Genomic DNA, 20,770 nt, shown 5'->3' on the forward strand with positions numbered 1-20,770 from the left:
GTGGCACCAGGCTTCTGCGGCAGTGTGCTTGCGCATGGATGGCATTTGTGATACTAGAACAGGGCTCTTGCTCCTGTGCTCTTCTCCAGCTGTGCTCTGGGGGATGGGGGGTACTTGGCCAGCTGCAATCTTGGAGCAGAGCTCACTAAGGAAAGACTTGGTTGGGTTCTTGCTCATTTCCTTGAGAGAACAATATCGGAACCTTTTATATGGGAATGAAATTTCCTGGGCTTGATCGCTGAGCTCTCTCTGTTACTATGGCAATTGGGATCTCTCTTTAAAGTGGAATCTCTCTCTGAGCAGGCAAGTGGCAGCTGTTATGGCATCCCAAGAGGACAGCTGATGCTGTTGATGGTTCATGTGATGTGCAGATTGTTGACCTGGACAGTTTCTCCTGTTACGCTTTTGCTTGGGGATGGCTAGCAGGCTCTATGCTTTGTGTGTCTTTACCACACATGGTATAATGATTCAAATTCCGCCAATAAAACTGTAAACAAATGGGTCAGAGATGTGCAATTGTTTTGTATTGCTTATGTGGCTTGAAAAGGGTAGCCATTGCTCAAAGACTGTTATCAGTCAAGCAAGCCTTTATTGGCATATATAAAATATATTTTTTTTAAATACAGAGATTCCATACAAAATGAGATTAAAATACAGATAGGAACAGGGCAGCAAAACCAGTACAGAATATTCCTTGTCAGGGCGTATAGCCATGGCACTGTAGAGAAACTCAGCTACTATTTCAGTTATTTCCCCATTTGGGTTGTCAAGCAGGAACTGAACTTTAAAATCATCAGAAAACTCTGAAAGTTGGGCCAATATAGGATGTAGAAGATCCCGGCGTGGCGCCAGATAAAAAGGGCACTGGAGAAAAACATGGGAAACAGTTTCAACACAGTCCATCAAGCAAGGACAACACCTGCTATAATAAGGAATCCCATGAAATCTGCCAGATAAAATGGCTGAAGGAAGATCATGAAATTTGGCCAGAGAAAAGGCTCTACGTAAATTGGGAGCCAGGAGTTGGTAAAGGTATACTGCTGGGAAACTTACATTAGGGAAAATCCCCAAGTTTAGGGGAGAACAAGTTCTATTAGCAGAACTATAGAGAGTTTGTAACTCTAATCCCGAAAGACTGGATTTTATTTTTGAGAAGGCCTCAGACTCAGATAGCAGGGATAAAGATTCTATAGATAAGTTCAAGGAACTTATTTTACCTTCAATACACGCTGACCAACTAGAGTTGGCAAATTCCGATAATAAATGGTACATATAACTGGGGAGATCAGAATTAAAATGGAGTTTCAACCAATATTTAATAGTGTGAAGCCATGCCTTGGTGGCCAACAAATGTTGACCGCACTCTAAGCATAAGGCAGTATATGGAACACACATAGGAACCCCCATGATCTTATGCAGAAAGTTAGATTGAACACGTTCAACTGAATTGTCAATAGCATCAATCCAGAGCGGGGCCCCGTATAATAACTGAGCTCCAATTTTAGCATTGAAGGCTTTAAGAGCAGCAGGCACATATTGGTTACCTCGATCAGAAAAATAAAAGTGGGATATTGCTGCAGCATTAACTTTGGCTGTATTGATAGCCATCCTACGGTGGAAGGACCACGTAGCATTAGATTGGAAATAGACACCCAGGTATTTAAAGTGCTTAACTTGTTCAAGTCTATTACCATTGACAATCCAGTTATGCAGTTTCCGGGAATTGGGGAGAACCAACACCTTAGATTTTTCATAGTTTAACTCCAGTCTGCTGGTCACACAGTATTCAAGGCAACGGTTCAATAAACGATTCAATCCAACACGGGAAGAAGACAGAAGAACCGCATCATCCACATAGACCGTCAATTAGAATTGCGGGTATCAATAGAACAAAATTAACGATTGTTGGTTAGTGCAGCGTAATGGTTAGTGGCAGACTAGGACCGAGGAGGTCTGGGTTCATATCTGCACACTGCTGCAAATTTCACCGGTCGTGTGTGCAAATTTCACCGACCATGTGTGCTTTCTCCATTCTGGGCATGTAATAGATGCCTGTGGCCCATGCTAGTTGATGCGTACCAAGATGGAAGGAGGAAAGGCCAACAGTCAGTGGCGCAATGGGAGAATGAAAATATATTGAAGGTGGGGGGATACCCTTAAAAGCCCCTACATGTTTTGCATGCCACTTTGTTCACAGAGTTTAGCAGCGGTGAGGAAAGCACTGGAGAGAAACCTATTTAGAGATTCCTCTGGTAAAGCTGCATGCTAAACATACAGAGGCTTTTCTTAGATACCATTCAGTAAAATTTTATTTTCCCTCTGCACCTCTGGAATTCGGTGTTGCTGCTTTTTGTCTCGGCGACTGGTGCATTCCTCTCGTTTTCCTGTTTGCCTCAAATGTTACACGGAAGCTTAACTAAGTTTGCTGCAATATATTGTTGTAGGGCAGTCCATGATGGTTTTCCTTTCTTCCACTCTTTAGACCTACCTAGTGAGGTGGATTAAAACGGACTCTGTGTGACTGCTTGAGCTGCCTGGCAGAATGGGATTTTGATCTTCTGCTAACCTTACGACCTATGCCGAGACAGTCGCTGTGGAATCTGCCTTTGCTATACAGCATACTGTGAAAACTATCTGAAGATGGGAGCTGTAGCTCATGAAAGCTCATGCCCTGCCACAAATTCTGTTAGGCTTATAGGTGCTACAGAACTCTTGCTCTTTTCTACTACTTCAGACAGACTCACACGGTTACCCATCTTGATCTATGAAAACTTGGTTAGTGAGTGTTTCAGTTCTAGGTAACTCTTTCTCCCTTGTGCCAGAGACTGTGGGCTCTCAGAGCTAAGCTACAAGAGACGAATGACACGAGGAGGCGCACGTGAAGGGAGTCGCAATGTTAAGTGGGAAGCTGAGTTTTAAAAGAAATCGGAAAGCTTTGTCAATTTCCCCTCTCTACAAAGCCTGGGAGATTCCTGCTCAGAGGGTTTGTCAATTACTTTTTTGCCTCCTAGAAGGCAAAGAGGAAATTAAGAAACCCTCTCAGCAGTGATCTCCCTGGCTCTGTAGAGAGGGGAAATTGACAAAGCCTTCCGATCTCTTATAAAACTCAGCTTCCCAGCTAACACTGTGAATCCCTTCACCTGCTCCTCCTCCTGTCATTCATCTCTTGTAGCTTAGCTCTCCAGCACATAGGGTGAGAGGAAAGAAGAACCAATGTCCTAACTACTGATGTGCCTAATATGCCTGTCAGCAGGGCTTTTTTTCTGGGAAAAGAAGTGGTGGAACTCAGTGGGTTGTCCTCGGAGAAAATGGACACATGGCTGGTGGCCCCGCCCCCTGATCTCCAGACAGAGGGGAGTTGAGATTGCTGCAGCGTGGAGGGCAATCTCAACTCCCCTCTGTCTGGAGATCAGGGGGCGGGGCCACCAGCCGTGTGACCATTTTCAAGAGGTTCCGGAACTCTGTTCCCCCGCGTTCCAGCTGAAAAAAAGCCCTGCCTGTCAGACATAAGATTTTCTCCTCCCCCCTTCTCCCAATGAGGAAATCCAACTCCTGCATGAAATATTGATTCCCTGGGATGCAGCTCAACCTCCCCCCCGCCCCTTTGCTGATGTGGGTGAGAGGCTATTTGTGAAAAGCCGCTCTGCATTATTCATCACCGTTACCAACGCTGCACTGGCTTTCCTGCGTTGGAAACAAAGACAGATAATCAACTCTAGGTCCAAAAGTGACAGGAAGGGATGGGTTTGGGTGCTGCTGGCTCTTTTGCCGTGTGCCAGCTGGCAGTATCAGGTGTGTGGGATCCTGGGAAGAGCTTGGCGTTAAGTGTTCCAGGACTGGAAGTGAAAGAAATTGGTGCTGTCTAAAGAGATTTAAGAAAGGATAGCTTGCATTTAGAGCTGTGGATTGTCTTGGCCATATACTGGCTCCCCTCTCCTCCAACATAGCCACTGCAAGCAGGCGTGGAAATGGCTTGCAATAAAGTATTTTTCAGGGTGGAGTGCATGGAATCCAGTCGCTGTATTTTAGCGAACGGCACCGGCAGAGAACCGCATTGTGAAAGTAGTCCAGCGGGGCCACTTGCTGATAAATAAGGGGCCTCTGGGTACTTGCGCTTGCGAAGTATGAAGGGAAAGAATTAGTTTGTAAGCTAGCCTCGATCCTTGATGAGGATGGGGTACGTTCTAGAAGGCGTGGGATGCAAGTAACAGTCAGTTGAAAGGGTAAAAGAGAAATTAGTCTACTCAAGCCTCTGAGAGTTGAAAGGATCTTGGATAAGGGAGACTTTGTGGTTGGACGTTCCAACTTGTTCCCCGCCTCCCACGATTACTCATGATTTCCCCCCACCCAGCTTTGTCTTGCAAAGGCAAATCCATCCTGGGTCGATTTGATTAGCATGTAAAAAAACCCCAATTGTATTGAACAGACTAGCAGAAAATCAATAATTATGTCAATTTAGTTCTGAAACAAACTTAAGCAATCGCTGCCCTCTGATATAAATACAAGCTGCATACTTGACATTATTTTAATTTATTTAGCTAACTTGTTTACCTAAATAACCTGATGTGGCTAGCAGTAGATCCCTAGACACCAAAATCGATTTTTAAAAAATAGATTTAATAAAAACAATAAAACAGCAACATAAAAATAACAGACGCGTGTTCAGCGGAGCATTAAAAATGCCGTAGCAGTTTCAGCAAGAGCTATCCAGAATCACGTTAACAAAAAGCCCAGGCAAATAAATGTTCTTACTTGGGAGCTAAAACTGAAGAATATGGGCCAGAAATCTCAGAGAAGGACGGCTTTACACAGTAGGGGTATCTCCACCGGAAGGCCTCGTCTCAGGTTTCCGTTTTTTTCTCAGAAGGTGGGGGGTGCGCAGAACAGTTCTAGGTGCAAATCTTAATGGGTGGGAACTTGATACACGATAAAGTGATGCTTAACGTATTCTGTTTCTGGACAATCTTCAAAGGCAATACTGTGTAGAATGCAGTGTAGTTGTCTAACTTCAATGCGATCTGAGTGTGGATAACCTTGGCCAAATCTCACTAATAAAGAAAAGACTGTAGCTGCCTGTAAAAGTAAAGATGCTGAGTAGTATCTGTCAGATACACCCCAGTCTATCTGCCATGTTTGTTTCTATGTATAATGCTCTGATCCTCTGAGTACCCGGTTTCCTGGAGATAAAGTGTAGATGACTGGAGAAGGCAATGGCAAACCACCCTGTAAAAAGTCTACCAAGAAAATGTCATGATGTGACGTCCCTCCATGGGTCAGTAATGCTTGCACCTTTACCTTTACCTACTAGAGTAGTGTGCTTATTAGCCAGAGGCCATTACGTTCTCGATACCAATTCAAAATTATAAATGATTCATCAGCGGGGCACACGCCATATAAAAACAAACGTTAAAAGATACATATTTCAGTGAATTACCTACATTTAAAATTTACTTAATAAATCCATCTTAAAAACACAATCAATCCTAAAAGCATAATTATTGAGTCTACAATATATTTTTCCAAATTTTCCCCAAATTTTCCATTAGAAAAATTGTGGGGAAAGTCTGAGAAGTTTTTCCTGCTCTGCAGTTTGAGCATAGAAACCCTTGCCTTAAAAAGTGTTTTACTCATCCTGAAAGGTAAAACGTTTCTTGTCTGTGGAGAGTGCCCTCAGGTCATAGCTGACTTATGGCCACCTGGGTGGGGTTTTCAGGGCAGTAGACTAAGTGAGATGGTTTCCCGTTGCCTGCTGCAGCTGGTCTTCGTTCGAAGTCTCCCATCCAATTACTAACCAAGGCCAACCCTGCTTAGCTTCTGAGATCTGATGAGATCAGGTCCACCTGGGCCATCCAGATCAGGTCAAAATGTTGTGATTTTTCCCTCCAGTGCTTCCCCAAATTTTCCAGTTTTTCTGTTGGAAAGACAGGAAATTAAGTCCTCAGGGAACAATGGTTTTCCAGACTCTTCCATTTCCCCCCGCACCTTCACATCTTGACTCATACGGTGCTGCCTCCTGTAGACTCAGTTTCTTGGCCCAACTAGGTCCACATTTGCTTCTTTGACTGGCAGTTGCTCTCCAGCTGTTTGGTAGAGAGAGATCTTTCCAGAACCTGGTGCCAAAGAGCCCTTCAGCAGAAAGGCAGGCGATTTGAACGCTGTTGAACTTTCTGCATGTGCTCTCCCAGTAGGCCAGAGCCCTGAATTGGTGGATATCGACTTACCTCCCATAACTTATTCTCAAGCTTGGTGCAGGTTTTAAGAAGTAACCAAACACAGAGGAAAACGTCAGGGGTAGATCAAGGACAAGTTAATATGGAACTAGATTTTGCAGTGGTAGGTGGAGGTACAAAGCCCTGTTGAGCTGTGTAACTTGCTATATTTCTATTTAACCTACCTACTCAGTAGGGTGGTTAAGATGGAGATGGCTTGTAAATATCCCACTGCAAGAAGGCATGAGACACCTAAGGGACCGTCTCTCCCTGTATGTGCCCCAGAGAGCACTTCGTTCAACCGGAAAACATCTACTGGTGGTCCCTGGCCCTAGGGAGGCTCGGCTGGCCTCTACCAGGGCCAGGGCCTTTTCGGTCCTGGCCCCAACCTAGTGGAACTCTCTGTCTGAGGACACTTGGGGCCACCAGGATCTTATATCATTTAGGTGGGCCTGTAAGACAGACATGTTCCTCCAGGCATATGGTGGAGGCGAATTTTTAGCCCATCATTTCCGAGCCTTCTACCAGTCTCCCTCTACAAGGGGTATGGAGAGTCCACTCCCGCTGGTTGCCCCAAAAGGGGCACAGTATTTTATCTGTTTTTATAATTGATTTTAAGTTGTATTTTAATCAATGTTGTACCTCGCCCTGAGCCCGCTTGCAGGGAGGGCGGGTTAAAAATAAAATAAATAAAATAAATAAATATCCAATGGACAAATTCCTTTGCTGGGTGCAAGACTTGACTTAGATGTCGGCCATGCAGGTTATTACAGTCTCCAGAGCAGGGACTGGAGAACTGCTCTGCTTCGGATGTTTGTGAACAGGCGGAATTGGCAATGCCGGCTTGTGTTTTCTCTTGTGCCTTTGCAGATCCATCTGTTAACACAGCCCAGAGTCTGAAGGCTTCAGGCACCTGGACTTAAGAGTGAAACGGTCAGAGCTGTTTTGCTCTGAGTAGGTTTACTGTGGAAGTAAATCCCACTGAATTCAAAAGGAAGCAGGGCTGAGAGATCCCTTGGGGACTAGAAGCAATGCTGCCAGTTAGAATAGATGATAATGGTCACATGAAGCTGAGTTGGGCCCTTGATCTGTCGAATTCAGTGTTGTCTGCGATGACAGGCGGTGGCTCTCGGGGCCTCAGGCAGAGGCCATTTGCTTTGCCTCTTTTAACTGGAGGTGTTCTGGATTGAACCTCAGAGGGTTTGCATTCAAAGCAGACGGTCTACTGCTGATCGGCAGCTACTTCGCTTGGTCTTGATGGAGTAAGAGGTAACATGACATGAACCACGGATCCCGTAAGTGGGCAGCGGCAAAGTGATGGCGCATGCATGCCAATGCTCCATGTTTGCATCTCCATCTAGAGTCGTGGCCAAGAATGCTGGGAAGGTCCCCTTTGTGAGCTGCCTTAAAGAGATGCTGCCAGATGGGCAGGACTGTGCTAGGATAGGCAGGCCAGTGCTCTGATGTGATAGAAGATAGCTTCTTATGGCCGTGTTTTACTGCACTGGCTGTAGTTCTCCTACATTGCGTGCAGAAGTTGCCAAGCTTGAATCCTCAATGTTTCCAAAGAAAAATCTCTTGGATAACAGGGCTGGGGAAAACGTCTGCCTGAGAACTTGGGGAGAGCCACTTCCAGATAGCACTGGGCTACAGGGATCATAGCTCAGTGGTGGAGTGGCACGCAAAACACCCCGAGTTTGAATCTTCAGCATCTGTGGTTGAAAGGTTGCTGCTAGCTGGGCTGGGAGTGACCCCTGCCTGAGGCCTTGGAGACTCTTCCCCATAGGTCAAGGGTCCCCCAACAGTTTTCAGCCCACGGGCACATTCTGACACAATGCCGTGGGTGCTGCCACAAAATGGCTGCCGCAGGAGAGGGAGCCAGCCACAAAATGGATGCTACAGTTTACCTTCAGTCACACAGTGAAAATCCTTGTGCTGTGGATGCAGCTTCTCCCAAAGCAATGTTTTTTCAAAATCTACCTAGCTAATCAGAAGCTCTGCTGGGCAAAATCCCTTCCCACTTTCTAAAAACACTTGGTGGGCACTAGGAAAGGTGTCACTGGGCACAATTGTGCCCATGGGACCTAGAGTTGCTAGGTCCCTCTCCCCTCCCACCGGGAGGGTAGGGTTCCTGGCATGTACCTCATGTCGGGCACAAAGTTCCTTTTCGTGCGTGCGCACCCCAGGGCTGACATGATGACGTCACTTCTGGAAGTGATGTCACTGCGCCAGCCGTACGAGCGCTCCTATGCCCTGCATGTGGCCGATTTGACCTGTTTGGGACCCAAATTGCCCCAAATGAAGCGCAGGAATGCTCCCGTGGCTGGCACAGTGGTGTCATTTCCGGGCCATCAGCAGGCAAGGGGGCAAATCCTCGGGAGTTTACTTGCCACTGGCAGGCACCTAATGGGAACCCTGCCGTAGGTGTTGGTCATAAGCCAATCGGGCCCGTGACCTGTCTCTGCATAAAGACATTCAATATGCTCGGTGTTCATCTCTTTCATACAGGGCCCATGGCAGTTCCTTCTCCAAAGAGTCTGTCCCCTCTCTCCTGGCTTATTTGTTTCGATTTGCTGGGCAGCACTTTGATTGTTTTACCTTCCGTTCCTCTTGCTTTTGAATGACACAGCAGTTTGAGCAAATACCTCGCCTCCATTGTCTTGCGGCACAACGATTCCCTTTGGCACTGGGCTGGAGGTGGGGTTTCCGTCTCATGCATTGCTGGCTTTCTTGAAAAGATCCATGCCTAAAAACTATCATTTGCAGTTCCTGAGGCAGTTTAATAAAGTTAAAACCATTAATTAAACAAATATCAGCAAGAATCAAATGGCCTGTACCGAAAACAGATGATTAAATTATTGTTTACTTGAATGGAGGTTGATCCCAACAGCCGAAGCATATCCTTCCCTCCCCAATCCTGACTCCCACCCATGTGATTCAACAAACAGTGTGAAGAAAAGTCTTTACTGGGTGCTTAAAATTAGCCTAGATGCCAGATGACTAGTGGAAGGTGGGTGGGGGGGCAGAGTTCTAAAGTTGAGGAGCCACTGCAGAAAAGTCCCTGTCTTTACGTCGCCCACTTCACCTCTGAAACGGGGGGTAAACCAGTCAGGGCCTTTGCAAAAGATCTTAGCTGGTAAGATTCATACATGGTCTCAACATGGACTGCAGCACTTAGGAAGCCATCCTAAACAGATCTGCTTGGGTGTAAATCTATTGTTGTCCAATGGTGTTGATTTTCAGGAAACTTCCCACAGGATTGCAGCTGTAGTCGGTTAGATTAAAAACACTGTGATTTATCGACTAAACATTGTCCTTAATTATAGTTCCTTATCAAAATAAAATTTAATGAGGACATTCCCAATTGTTTCTCTCAGGAAGGAATGCCTCTTCCGTGATGCCTACAAAAAGCAATAATCTAAAAATTTCAGATGTGCTTATTTCACAAGTGGTGTTCATAAATAAATTGATCGATTAAAGCGAATTACATTTAATTAAACTCCAGTTTCTTTAGTTTGATAATGCCACTAGTTGCAACTGGAGAGACATCATATAGGGGAAATCCACTTCTGAAGCCCCCCAACCCCATGTAGGAAATGAGGATCACCACCGAGTCTATAACATTTGATGCCCTCTGAGTAAATTGGCTGATGAAACTACAGCTTTGGAGTAAAGCAACCTCTTGTTTTAGGGGGATGCTTGTATGTGTAAAGTGTATGTATATTGGAAGAGGTATATTGGAAAGTTGTATGTACACTGAAAGAGGTACTTCCTGAAGAGGAGAATGCCTCTAATATGGTCCCACCTGCAGCTTTTTTCCATCGTGCCTGTCTTTAATTGGGGGAACTTTTTTTTTTTGGTTGTTCCTGTAGTCAGCTGAGCATTTCAGCCTAATGGTAAACTGTACAGCACCTGACCTCCTACACTGTTCCTTTGCTTAACGCTTCACCTGTTGTTATCGTATTCTGTACGAGATCATGTCACGCCAACCTCTTCTGCTTCAGTCCTGTACAATCATTACCTGGCACGTCTGCTGAGCCCAGGTTTTCTGTCAAAGTGGGCATCCAGCCATAGCCTTCATACCGTCCATATTCCATGCCCCCAATCAAAGCTGTTAAGGCAAACACTTTCTGTGTTGTGTTGGGAACAGGAGCTCTGCAACTAGAGTACACCATGAAAACATGGAGGGGGGGGGTGCGTTGTGGCAAACAGGATCTGTTTGCTAGCTGTTGATTACAGTCCCGGTGCATGGAATTAATTTGTTTTCCAAGCGATGGTGGTAGGCATTTGAGAGTAGAGATGGGCACGAACCACAAAAAAACAAAACCACGAGGTTCGTGGGTTTTCATGAACCAGGAACCACAAACTGGATCAAGTTTACGAACCAGTTTGTGGTTCATGTGGTTTAAATACCCCTTTCTGGCCTCTTAGCAGCGGCAGGAAAAGGGGCATTTGACAGTTTAAAGGGCCCTTTCCTGCCTTGCAAGTGGCAAGTCCTTTTAAACTATCAGGTGTGGGGGGTCCCCCTCGCAGCAGCAGCCATTTGAGGGGTGGGAAGGCTGTTTTCAGCCTCCTCCACCTCCCTGCGGGCTCACACAGCAGCGGAGGAGGGGAAGACACCACGGGCCCGCAGTGCAAGGTAAGTGTGGGGCTGGGTGGCGTGGGGCTGGGGTTTGGGCAGTTTAAAGCAGCAGGTGCCTTTAAACTATCAGCTGGCAGGCGGCAAAGGGGGGATCCCCCCTGCCGCCTGCCAGCTGATCCCTGTGGAAATGGCCATTTAAACTGCCCCTTTACGACCCAAACAAACCAGTAGACCAGTTCGTGGAAGTTCGTGGAATCACGAACCGACCTGGTTCATGCGGTTTTTGGGGGTCGTAGTTCGATTCGTGCCCGTCTCTATTTGAGAGGGGATCGTTAAGTGGCTGAGTTTTTCGGAGAGAGTTGCATAAATGAATGTGGTCATGTTTTTAATCTCTGGCATTCTCCATGGATGCAAATCCAGGCATGTGAAAGTCCAGGCCCCCTCGGCGGGATGCTGAATTTGGCTTTGACAGCTGATTGTAAAAAGGCAGCCAGATTCTCTTGCTAGATATCCCCCGTTTCTTCGCTGAGCGCTTCACATGAGACAACCTTATAGTACATCCACCTTGCTGAGTATTACTTGCTCCAGGGCCCTCCGGTGTTTTCTGACCGAAGAGTCTTGCTGAACACCTGCTTCCTGAGAACTTCTTATAACTAAAGATGCCAAGAATTGAACTTGGAACCTGCGTGCAAAGTAGAGATACTCTGCCCTTGAGCTAAAGCCTGTTCCCGTTTCAGCTCCCCTCCAACTCACTGAAATCCCTAGAGTAACTCTACGATAGCTTTTAAAAAGAGATGGTTTTAATACTTTTTTTAAAAAAGATGTGAACAGTCCTTATGAAGTATGAAAGGAAAGGGAGGGCTCGACAGCTGAACCTTTATTGGACTTGTTGATGTGGAAGCATTGGCTGACAGCTATCCTCTTTATGACCAGTATCAAGGCATAGTTTTAATACCCACTAGCCAGAATCCATATGCAGCCTCCTTTTTGTGACCAGCGAGAATCAAACGATGTTTACGTATCGCTACAGAGCAACGATGGCTAGAAAAACTCCTTGAAAAGAAGGTTCAGGGTGCGACTCGCAAATCAGCTTGGCAATGGACAGAGAGTGCCATCAGGCCTGCTCCTAGGATATGAAACCCTGGAGAGGCGCATACCTTTGGGGGCATTCTTCCTGCCCCAAAAGGTAGCTTGGGTTTATGGCAGGGCGGATTTGAATCAAATGGATTTAAAACATGATCTGAATCGCTAGTCAGTAAGGCTCGATTTAAATCATGGTTGTTTACAAGGCTCGTTCTTGCAAGTTGTTATAACCTTAATATTTGCAACCCAGAGGAAGGTTGTTTTTTTTAACAATAACTTCTCTGGTTAGTTTTACAGTTACATCAGAAAACTAATGATTGTTTGGTTATCATTTGAAATAGTTCACCTTGCAAGCAATGATTTCATAATTATCTGTCTCCAGTTTAATAGGTCCAGAGGAGTTAGCCGAGTTAGTCTGTAGTTGCAAAATAGAGAGTCCAGTAGCATCTTTAAGACTAACCAACTTTATTGTAGCAAAAGCTTTTGAGAACCACAGCTCTCTTCGTCAGATGCATCGCCAGAAGAGAGCTGTGGTTCTCGAAAACTGGCAATGCATCTGATGAAGAGAGCTGTGGTTCTCGAAAACTGGCAATGCATCTGATGAAGAGAGCTGTGGTTCTCGAAAACTGGCAATGCATCTGATGAAGAGAGCTGTGGTTCTCGAAAGCTTATGCTACAATAAAGTTGATTAGTCTTAAAGTTGCTACTGGACTCTCTACCAGTTTAATAGGTTAATCATTCGTATTTGGACACCTTTTCTGTTGTACTTTATTATCATTAGCCATAACAATTTAATTTGTTTTATTTAACTAAAACAGTAACATTACATAATGTGTGTATTCTTGTACATGCTTAAACATACATGTTTGTTAACTAATGAGGTTCAAGCAAAAATATTCTCAAACTGTATCTCTTTGACAGCCTTATGCCATTGTAGGTTTTCTCTTCAAGGGAGAGAATAATATAATGTACATATTTTATTTTATCGAGTTAAAAAAAAGGGATACAAAAAGAAAGAAGGGGAGAGGGAAACGTTAATAAGGTCAAGAAGATCTTGCGACTTATCGCTACAAGAATTCTTAGAATACAGAATGCACAAAAACTTAAATCTTTTTCAATATTTATTCATTTAGCAATAAAGATTGCAACTGTTAAGTCCCATCACTATATATTATTCCTCTATTCTACACATACTTAGCACCTCCCACCTCCTTCTCCACACTTAGTAATAAAAATTAATAAACAAAAAGAAAAAACTCCTCATTCCATTATTACTACAATATTTCATCTTACCTCTTTATGTAACTGATTAATGTAGCAATCCTCTCTGCTTATCCCTAGCTTTATCAATGTTTCCATATCTACAAACTATTTTAGCAATTATATATACACATACATACATTTCCCCCCTTGTCAGGCTATAATCTCTTATAAGCTATATACAATAAGTCAGTATGTGATCTTATTCCAATTTATAAAACGGCAACATCTTATTTAAGGGAGAGAATAATATAATCTCAGGCTACCCTGACAAATATCGCAAAGACTCCTGGAGTATTCTGTTCAAGAAGATTCCTTTTCATTTGTTCTGCTTGGCCATCCCTCCTAACACTTAGCTCTTAACAACTTTCTGTATGTATGTATGTATGTATGTATGTATGTATGTATGTATGTATGTCCGCCTTTCTCACAGAGACTCAAGGTGGATTACACAGTGTGAGATTAGTACAGTCAATATCAAGGACATTTCCATAAACAATGCCATAGGGTAAAGAAACGCAAGTTTACAAAGACATGGCATTAGCAAGGATCCAATACAGAGTTGAAGAGATGCTGAAACGGAACATAAGCAATTCTAGGGCTGACATTAGACAACATGAAGCTCAAGTAGCTCGCAGGAGCACATTTAAAACAACAGGCAGTACATAAGGCGACGTAGTGGTGAAGTCCCACAGATGTGATTAAAACTTTTGACGAAATCAATTCCCAGCTTAAACCGGTTTTAACAAACAACAGGCCCACGAAGCCGATATTCCATGCTCAAAGTGGCTGGTTTGACCACGAATGCAGAGCGCTTAAAAAAGAACTCCTCCACGCTATGAGACAGGCCAGGCATAATAGGGATAGGGCTCAGACCAGCAATTTAACAAAGCTCGGGTCTCAGTATAAAGCTCTAATTAAACATAAGAAATTAGAACACACTAAATTTCTTTGAAACGAGTTAGATCGTGCAGTATCTGAAAGAAACAACTCGTGATTCTGGGACTTGGTTGTATTCAAAAGAAGCTCCCTTTACTGCCATATTGATTCATTTATTCCAGGCCACTTCTGGTCTTCTTACTTTAATAAAGTTTTCGGGCCTCAATATCCCCAACCAGAGGGAACTTGGACTTGCCAACAGGTTGTACATCAGGATTCTCTGGACCTGCCAGAATGGGCACCAGTCTCCAAAGCTGAAATTGGCGACGCGGAGGGCAATCTCAGCTCCCCTCTGTCTGGAGATCAGGGGGCGGGGCCACCAACCATGTGACCATTTTGAAGCGGTTCCGGAACTCCGTTCCACCGCGTTCCTGCTGAAAAAAAGCCCTGTATAGACCAATAAGTCTACTTGACACAGCTGCAAAACTGCATAGTAAATATCTGCTGGCAAAATTGGAAGATTGGGTAGCAGCCGAAAAAAATAATTCATCCCACACGAGCGGGATTCAGGAAAGGTCTTGGAACTGTAGACCATTGCCAAATGCTATACCAACTGGCTTACTCCGGAATAAATGGGCCAACAAAGGGACTTTATGTGGCGTTTGTTGACTTGGCTGCCGCATTCGATTCAACTAATAGTTCCCGCTTATGGTCCAAGCTCGCCAAAATAAACATCGATAAGTGGCTGCTGCTTCTGCTCCGTGAGTTGCACAAAGATACCTTTGCTCAAATTAGGGTGGGAACCTCTGGATCCTTAACTAACAGAATCCCTATTAGTAAAGGCGTAAAACAGGGCTGTGTGCTGGCCCCACTACTATTTAATGATATCAATGAGACTCTGTCTGGTCCCCAATTTATGCCGCCCTCTTTGGGACCACAGAAAATTTCAGTTCTCCTTTACGCAGATGACATGGTCCTAACCTCCCTGACCCAGATTGGCTTGAGGAGACTCTTAGACCAGTTAGGCCATTATTGTAATGAAGAAGCTCTCAATGTCAGCTACACAAAGACAGAAGTAATGGTTTTCAGGAGAAAGCCAAAAATCTCCCACTGGAGCATCCTTGGCAACCCAATCCAACAATGCAGCTCCTTAAAATATCTAGGGGTAACCTTTAAAGAGACTGAATTGGAAGACGTACCTGGCAGTGGTTAAATCCTCAGCGTTACGATTGTAGGGTCAATCATACATTTTTTTCATACAGAGGGGGAGTCGACTGATAGATCCAGCACTGAAATTTAGAGGTGAGGTCTATAGTGCCAAAGTCCTCAGCGAATGTGAATGTATTCATGTCATTCTAGCCACTTCAATCAACAGCCCTTTCCCAAAAGGGAATTTGTGCCTTTGATACACATGCTCAGCATATCACCCGTGTTTTTTTTACTAAACAGCTGTACTCGAGATGACTTTACTCATTGTGAAGATATGCAGCTCAGGGGTTTCTGACACTCATTTACTCAGGGCTGCAATCCCTGTGGATGTATAGGGAATGTAAAATAACTCGGGAAGCTGTTGCCCAATAAAACTCTGGCTCAGTAAAATAGAGCAACTAGTGCTAGTTTTATTGGCTTGACTCTTTCTGTAGGTCTTGGGTGGGGGAAATGTGAGGTGGCTTGGATAGTGTGTGTTTACATAGATATAGCAGCAGCAGGAATCCAGTGCAACATAATGGTGAAATCTATGGTTCCTAACTCGTTAGGGTAAATTGATATAAGTTCATAAAGGCATAGCATTATCAGGAATCCAATACAACATAGTGGTGAGGTCTATAGTCCCTAACGCTTTAATGAAGCATCTGAGACCCCCCTCCCTACAATACAGCCCTCTTGAATAAAAAGCCTTTTTGAATCATTTGGTTTTGCATCTTTTGCAGAAAGCGAGGAGAGTGGGGGCTCTCCTGGCCTCCTCAGGCAGGCAATTCCACAGGGCAGGGGCCACCACAGAGAAAGCCCGTGTATGGGCTGCTGTTGATTTCGTCTGTGTACAGGGTGGCAACTGCAGGAGGCTCTGTTCAGATAAGTGAAGCTGCCATGGGGGAGCATAGGGAGGGAGGCGATTCCGTAGGTATGCTGGACCAAGGCCGTGAAGAGCTTTGTATGTGATAACCAATACCTTGAACTGAGCATGATAACTAATAGGTAGCCAATGGAGTAACTGTAGGATGGGAGTGATATTCATGCTCCTGCTCGCTCCTGATAATAGCCAAGCCGCAGCGTTTTGTACCAATTGGAGTCTCCTAGATGGGAGACTTATGGATAGTGTATTACAACAGTCAAGTCTTGATGTTACCCTAGCATGGATCCAGGTGGCCAGGTCGACCATGTCGAGGTTAAGAAGCCATTTTCCAGGCTAGGGAGAGGTTGTAGGAAGTATTTTTTACAGCTGCCTTAACTTGCTTTTCTAGTAATAGCGCTGGATCCAGTATAACCCCATGGCTCTTAACCGAGTCTGCAAGGGTCCGACGAACTTCATCAAAAGTGGGGAGTACAATGTTTTTCAAGATCTCTTGACTTCCCAACAAGGATCACTTCTGTCTTTTCTGGATTTAATTTCAATTTGTTCATTTATCCAGATCTATTCCATCCCAAACAATCTTCTATTCATTGAACTTGTTGAAGCTTAACACTTAAGAGGCAACGGGTTGATTCTGTGTACATAGATTTGCCGAGGAACAAGAGGATAGAGGTCTTTTTCTCAACTCAATATGTTTCTTTAAAGACATTTTGCTGTTGAGAAGAAAGAGGCATGCAAAGCCAAACGTCTGTGATGGTATCTTCTACATATAAAAATTACCCAAAATAATCTTACAGAAACCTCTGGGGGAGCCTGACATTGGGCCCCAATGAATGAATTAATGGAATTCATTTACAAAATTTTGCATTAAACGTTGCAGCCTCACACTACATAATTAAAAATCAATCCTTATTACATGATGAAAAATCTTCAGGCTATAATGTGTCTTTGGGTAGATTTTTCCTCAAGGAATTTTATCAAACAAAATCCAATTTGAGTTTAAAGAAATTCAATTTAAATCAAACATGATTTTAACTCACTTTTTATCCACCCTGATTTATTATTCTATTAATAGGGCTGGCAAGCTGATTCTTAATTTTAATTCTTTTTTTTTTCTCCTGATGCTTGATATTGTTGTTTTGATGGCTCTGCTATTTTTGAATATTGAATTGATCTTTTATTGATGCTTTTAAGTTGATTCCTATAGCTTTTACTGGATGCTGACTTAAGCGCCTGTCTGGGCCAAAATGGCAGCATTTAAGATTGGGGGCAGCTGAGAGGTCAGCTGGCTGCGGCTACATGCTGACGAGTCTTTCTGCGTTCGTCCCTGTAGTTCACAGAGGAGAAGTTTGGCCAGGCCGAGAAGACTGAATTGGATGCGCACTTTGAAAACCTTCTGGCCCGGGCAGACAGCACCAAGAACTGGACGGAGAAGATTTTGCGTCAGACAGAAGTCCTGCTGCAGCCAAACCCTAGTAAGCATTGATTTGATCTTGGCACAGTTAATTAGTTGGTTGCATTTGGAGTGCCACTAGTTTCAGATGAGGCGCCTAGCAATAAGCAGCATAAAGTTTGCCTCTGCAGCCCAGAAAGCTTGGCTGCTTTTGTTCTGGTAAAACCCTGGTGGGGTTTTCTGCTAGCCTGTTTGAGACAGCCCTCCCAATAACAAAGTTGCTGTTTGTTTTTCCAACGCTGGCACTGCACAGTGACCTCAGGGGGCTCCCAGGCATGTGTTTCCTCCAGCAAAAACAGGAAGAAATGGGAAAGGACTTCTTCTGGTGCAGTCGTTGCCAGCATATTTTTCCTCAGTAGCAGCTGTGTCTCTTCTGTTTATCATGTTGGTTCATATGGACTAGCAGCAAATTAAATTGGCAGAAGCGCAACCACAAGTTGGCTTGAGGGAGGTGGTGGGCATAGTATTTTATACATGCCCGTCTTGAAAAGTCTTTCATGTCGTATTTGTAGGGCCAAACTTTGGGGTGTCTGTGATGGATGCTCCCAGTATGTATTCTAACCTTGAAAAGCAGCTGGGGGAAGGAGAGCCATTTTAACCTTTTTCCTGAGACCTTTTCGTTGCTGGAAAGCTTATGCCAAGCTAATATTAGCTCCCTGTGAGGGAATAAAGACAGGCATCCACATTTTTTCCCCCTTATTCGATTTATATACCAACCTTCAGGACAACTTAATGCCCACTCAGAGCGGTTTACAACGTGTGTTACTATTATCCCCACAACAACAATCACTCTTGTGAGGTGGGTGAGGCTGAGAGAGCTCTGAGAAGCTGCAACTGACCCAAGGTCACCCAGCTGGCTTCAAGTGGAGGAGCTGGGAATCAAACCCGGCTCTCCAGATTAGCATCCTGCTGCTCTTAACCACTATACCAAACCGGCTTTACACCAAATTGTGCCTCTTTCCCCCCCTCCCCACACCCTACCTAATATCTACTCAGGAGAGCTGAGCGGGGGAACTAAACCTCTTCCTCTCGCACTTCAGCTCAATCCAAATCCCTTGTTTCTCCCTGCGACTGCTTTCTATGGCTCAAAAATGTCAGGGGATGTATCGTGGATCTCCACATAAACTTTGACTGTAACACACGAGAGAAACGTGCCAAGCAGCTTGCACCCAAGTGCCAGCATCAGTAGCAATTGGTCCCTCATTGTGAGTTACATCACAAAGTGAGCTCTTGTTGGAAAGTTCAGTGGCGGTAGAGATGGCTCAGCCAGGGAGGCAAACTCATCAATCCCTCGGGGGCGCCAGGTTTCCAGCGCTCACTGCCTTGGTTGTATAAATGCATTGGAGGGGGAAGAGTTGCTGCCAGCCCTTCTCGAATTCTTCCATCTTAAGTTAAAAGCTTCACCTGTGGACACTTCCAGGTGGGGATTTTTCCCCGTGTGGACACCAGCGTACCTCTGTATTTTTGGGAGCATTCACATGATGTTGTAGCTAAGATTGTCAGCCCCCAGGTGGGGCCTAGGGTTCTCCCAAAATTACAATGGATCTCTAAGGCCAGTTCCCCTGGAAGGCATAGCAGCTTCTGGGGGTGATGTCTGTGGAATTAGATGCCCACAGAGAATCTCCATAGGATCTCCCCCTCCCCCCCCATCTCTAGGAATTCCTCAAAGTATTGTTGGTAACTCTAGTCAAGACCCAAGCTTCTCCATTCAAACGAGATCAAATCTGACACTGCTGGCACCGCCGGCGCCAGGATTTCTGGCGCCCGCAGCCACCACCACCCCGTGCGCACGCATGCTCCCGGACTGCATGATGACGTCACCAAGTGATGACGTCATCACGCAGCAAAGCCGGGCCCATTGGCCAGCAGGTGGCTGGGGCGGTGCACAGAGACTGCCCGTGCTCCGCACGCCGCCCCGGCCGCCTGCCGTGCCTGGCCCGTGTCTGCTGCATCTGGCCAGGGGCGTGTGGTGGTGACGGCACGAAGCTGGCCAGCTGCAGCAGCCACGGGCCAGCCACGCCAGCTCCGTGGCGCACACCTCTGTCCCGAGACCCCCTCCGGCGGCCCCGCAGCGCCCGCCTCACCGTCTCAATGGTGGCGCCAGCCCTGACTGCTGGACTGGTCCTCAATAGAGACTGGAAGGAAGCGGCTCACCTAGGAAAAAAGATAATCATTTGTGATTCAGCAAAGACTAACAAATGCATTGTGGTGCGACTTCCATGGGGTCAGAACAGACAAAAGTGAGCGATGACTCATGCCACAGTGAATTTGTTAGTTGTGTCACAAGTCAGTGTGGTCCGATCGTGACGCTGGAATCTCATTGCCAAAAGTAACTTCCCCTTTACAGGTTTATCTGCATTGTAGCCTTGCTTTGTCAGCTCGTGTACATTGGGAGTAGTCCGGTCAGAGGGGATTGCTTTTATTCTTTGGCCGGACTCTTGTCTCCCCTCGTGCTTTGCAGTTTATGGAATGCACCAATATCTTGGAATGGTGGGATTTCAGGCTTTACTCTGTAATCGCCCCTCTCCCCGCCACGGATGTTGGTGCCGTTGCTAGTTGAAAGCCACACTCCATGCACTGGACAAAGTGTACGCTGGTTCTTGATTCGTTTTAGGCGAGTAGCAGTGTCAGTCTGCAGTAGAACAGCAGGATCCAGCGGCACCTTAAAGACGAACAAGGTTTTCACGGTGTAAGCTTTAGCGAGCCAGAGCTTCAGGTCCTTGAAGGCGTGCTGCAATAAACACATGTATTAGTCTTAAGGTCTCGCTGGTCTTCCAGGTGCCAGAGTTGAAGAATTCCTGTATGAAAAGCTAGACCGGAAAGTGCCCTCTCGAGTGACCAATGGAGAGCTCCTGGCACAGTACATGCTTGAGGCGGCAAATGACTTTGGCCCAGGGACCCCCTATGGTAAGTGACTGACCAAGTGTTGCCCCATTTGGGGGCTTTGGGGAAAACAAGGAAAGGCAGTCTCTGCTCTGTGTTACCTGTTGGGGGAAATAAACCCCTTCTCTCTCCAGGGTTGCTTGTTATATTCAGATGACATTAGGAGCAGGCGGGGGTGGGGGGGGAGGCTGTTATAGGAGCAGCAGACAGAATCTGAATTGTTTTTGTAAGTAAAAGGTCCTGGGCAAAATGTGTAATCCTTTGAGAACTGGTGCTATTCCTTGTGACTCATTACAGTCAACTTGCTGGTGCTGGAAGAAACCACTTCTGACATCAGTGGAGTTGATCCA

At 45.4% G+C, this 20,770-nt stretch overlaps 1 protein-coding gene across 3 annotated transcripts in view; it reads left to right on the forward strand.

Annotated features, from left to right (window-relative positions):
- The window catches only part of SH3GLB2 (SH3 domain containing GRB2 like, endophilin B2), a 75,071-nt gene that overhangs the window by 20,783 nt on the left and 33,518 nt on the right, over positions 1-20,770 (forward strand). For all 3 annotated transcript variants that reach the window (XM_054997630.1, XM_054997629.1, XM_054997631.1), the window contains exons 2-3: positions 17,418-17,559; positions 20,316-20,444. In XM_054997630.1, coding sequence (XP_054853605.1) covers positions 17,418-17,559; positions 20,316-20,444 — 271 coding nt within the window. The remainder of the gene's footprint in view (positions 1-17,417; positions 17,560-20,315; positions 20,445-20,770) is intronic.

Source organism: Eublepharis macularius, chromosome 14 (genome assembly GCF_028583425.1).
Source record: "Eublepharis macularius isolate TG4126 chromosome 14, MPM_Emac_v1.0, whole genome shotgun sequence".
NCBI lineage: Eukaryota > Metazoa > Chordata > Lepidosauria > Squamata > Eublepharidae > Eublepharis > Eublepharis macularius.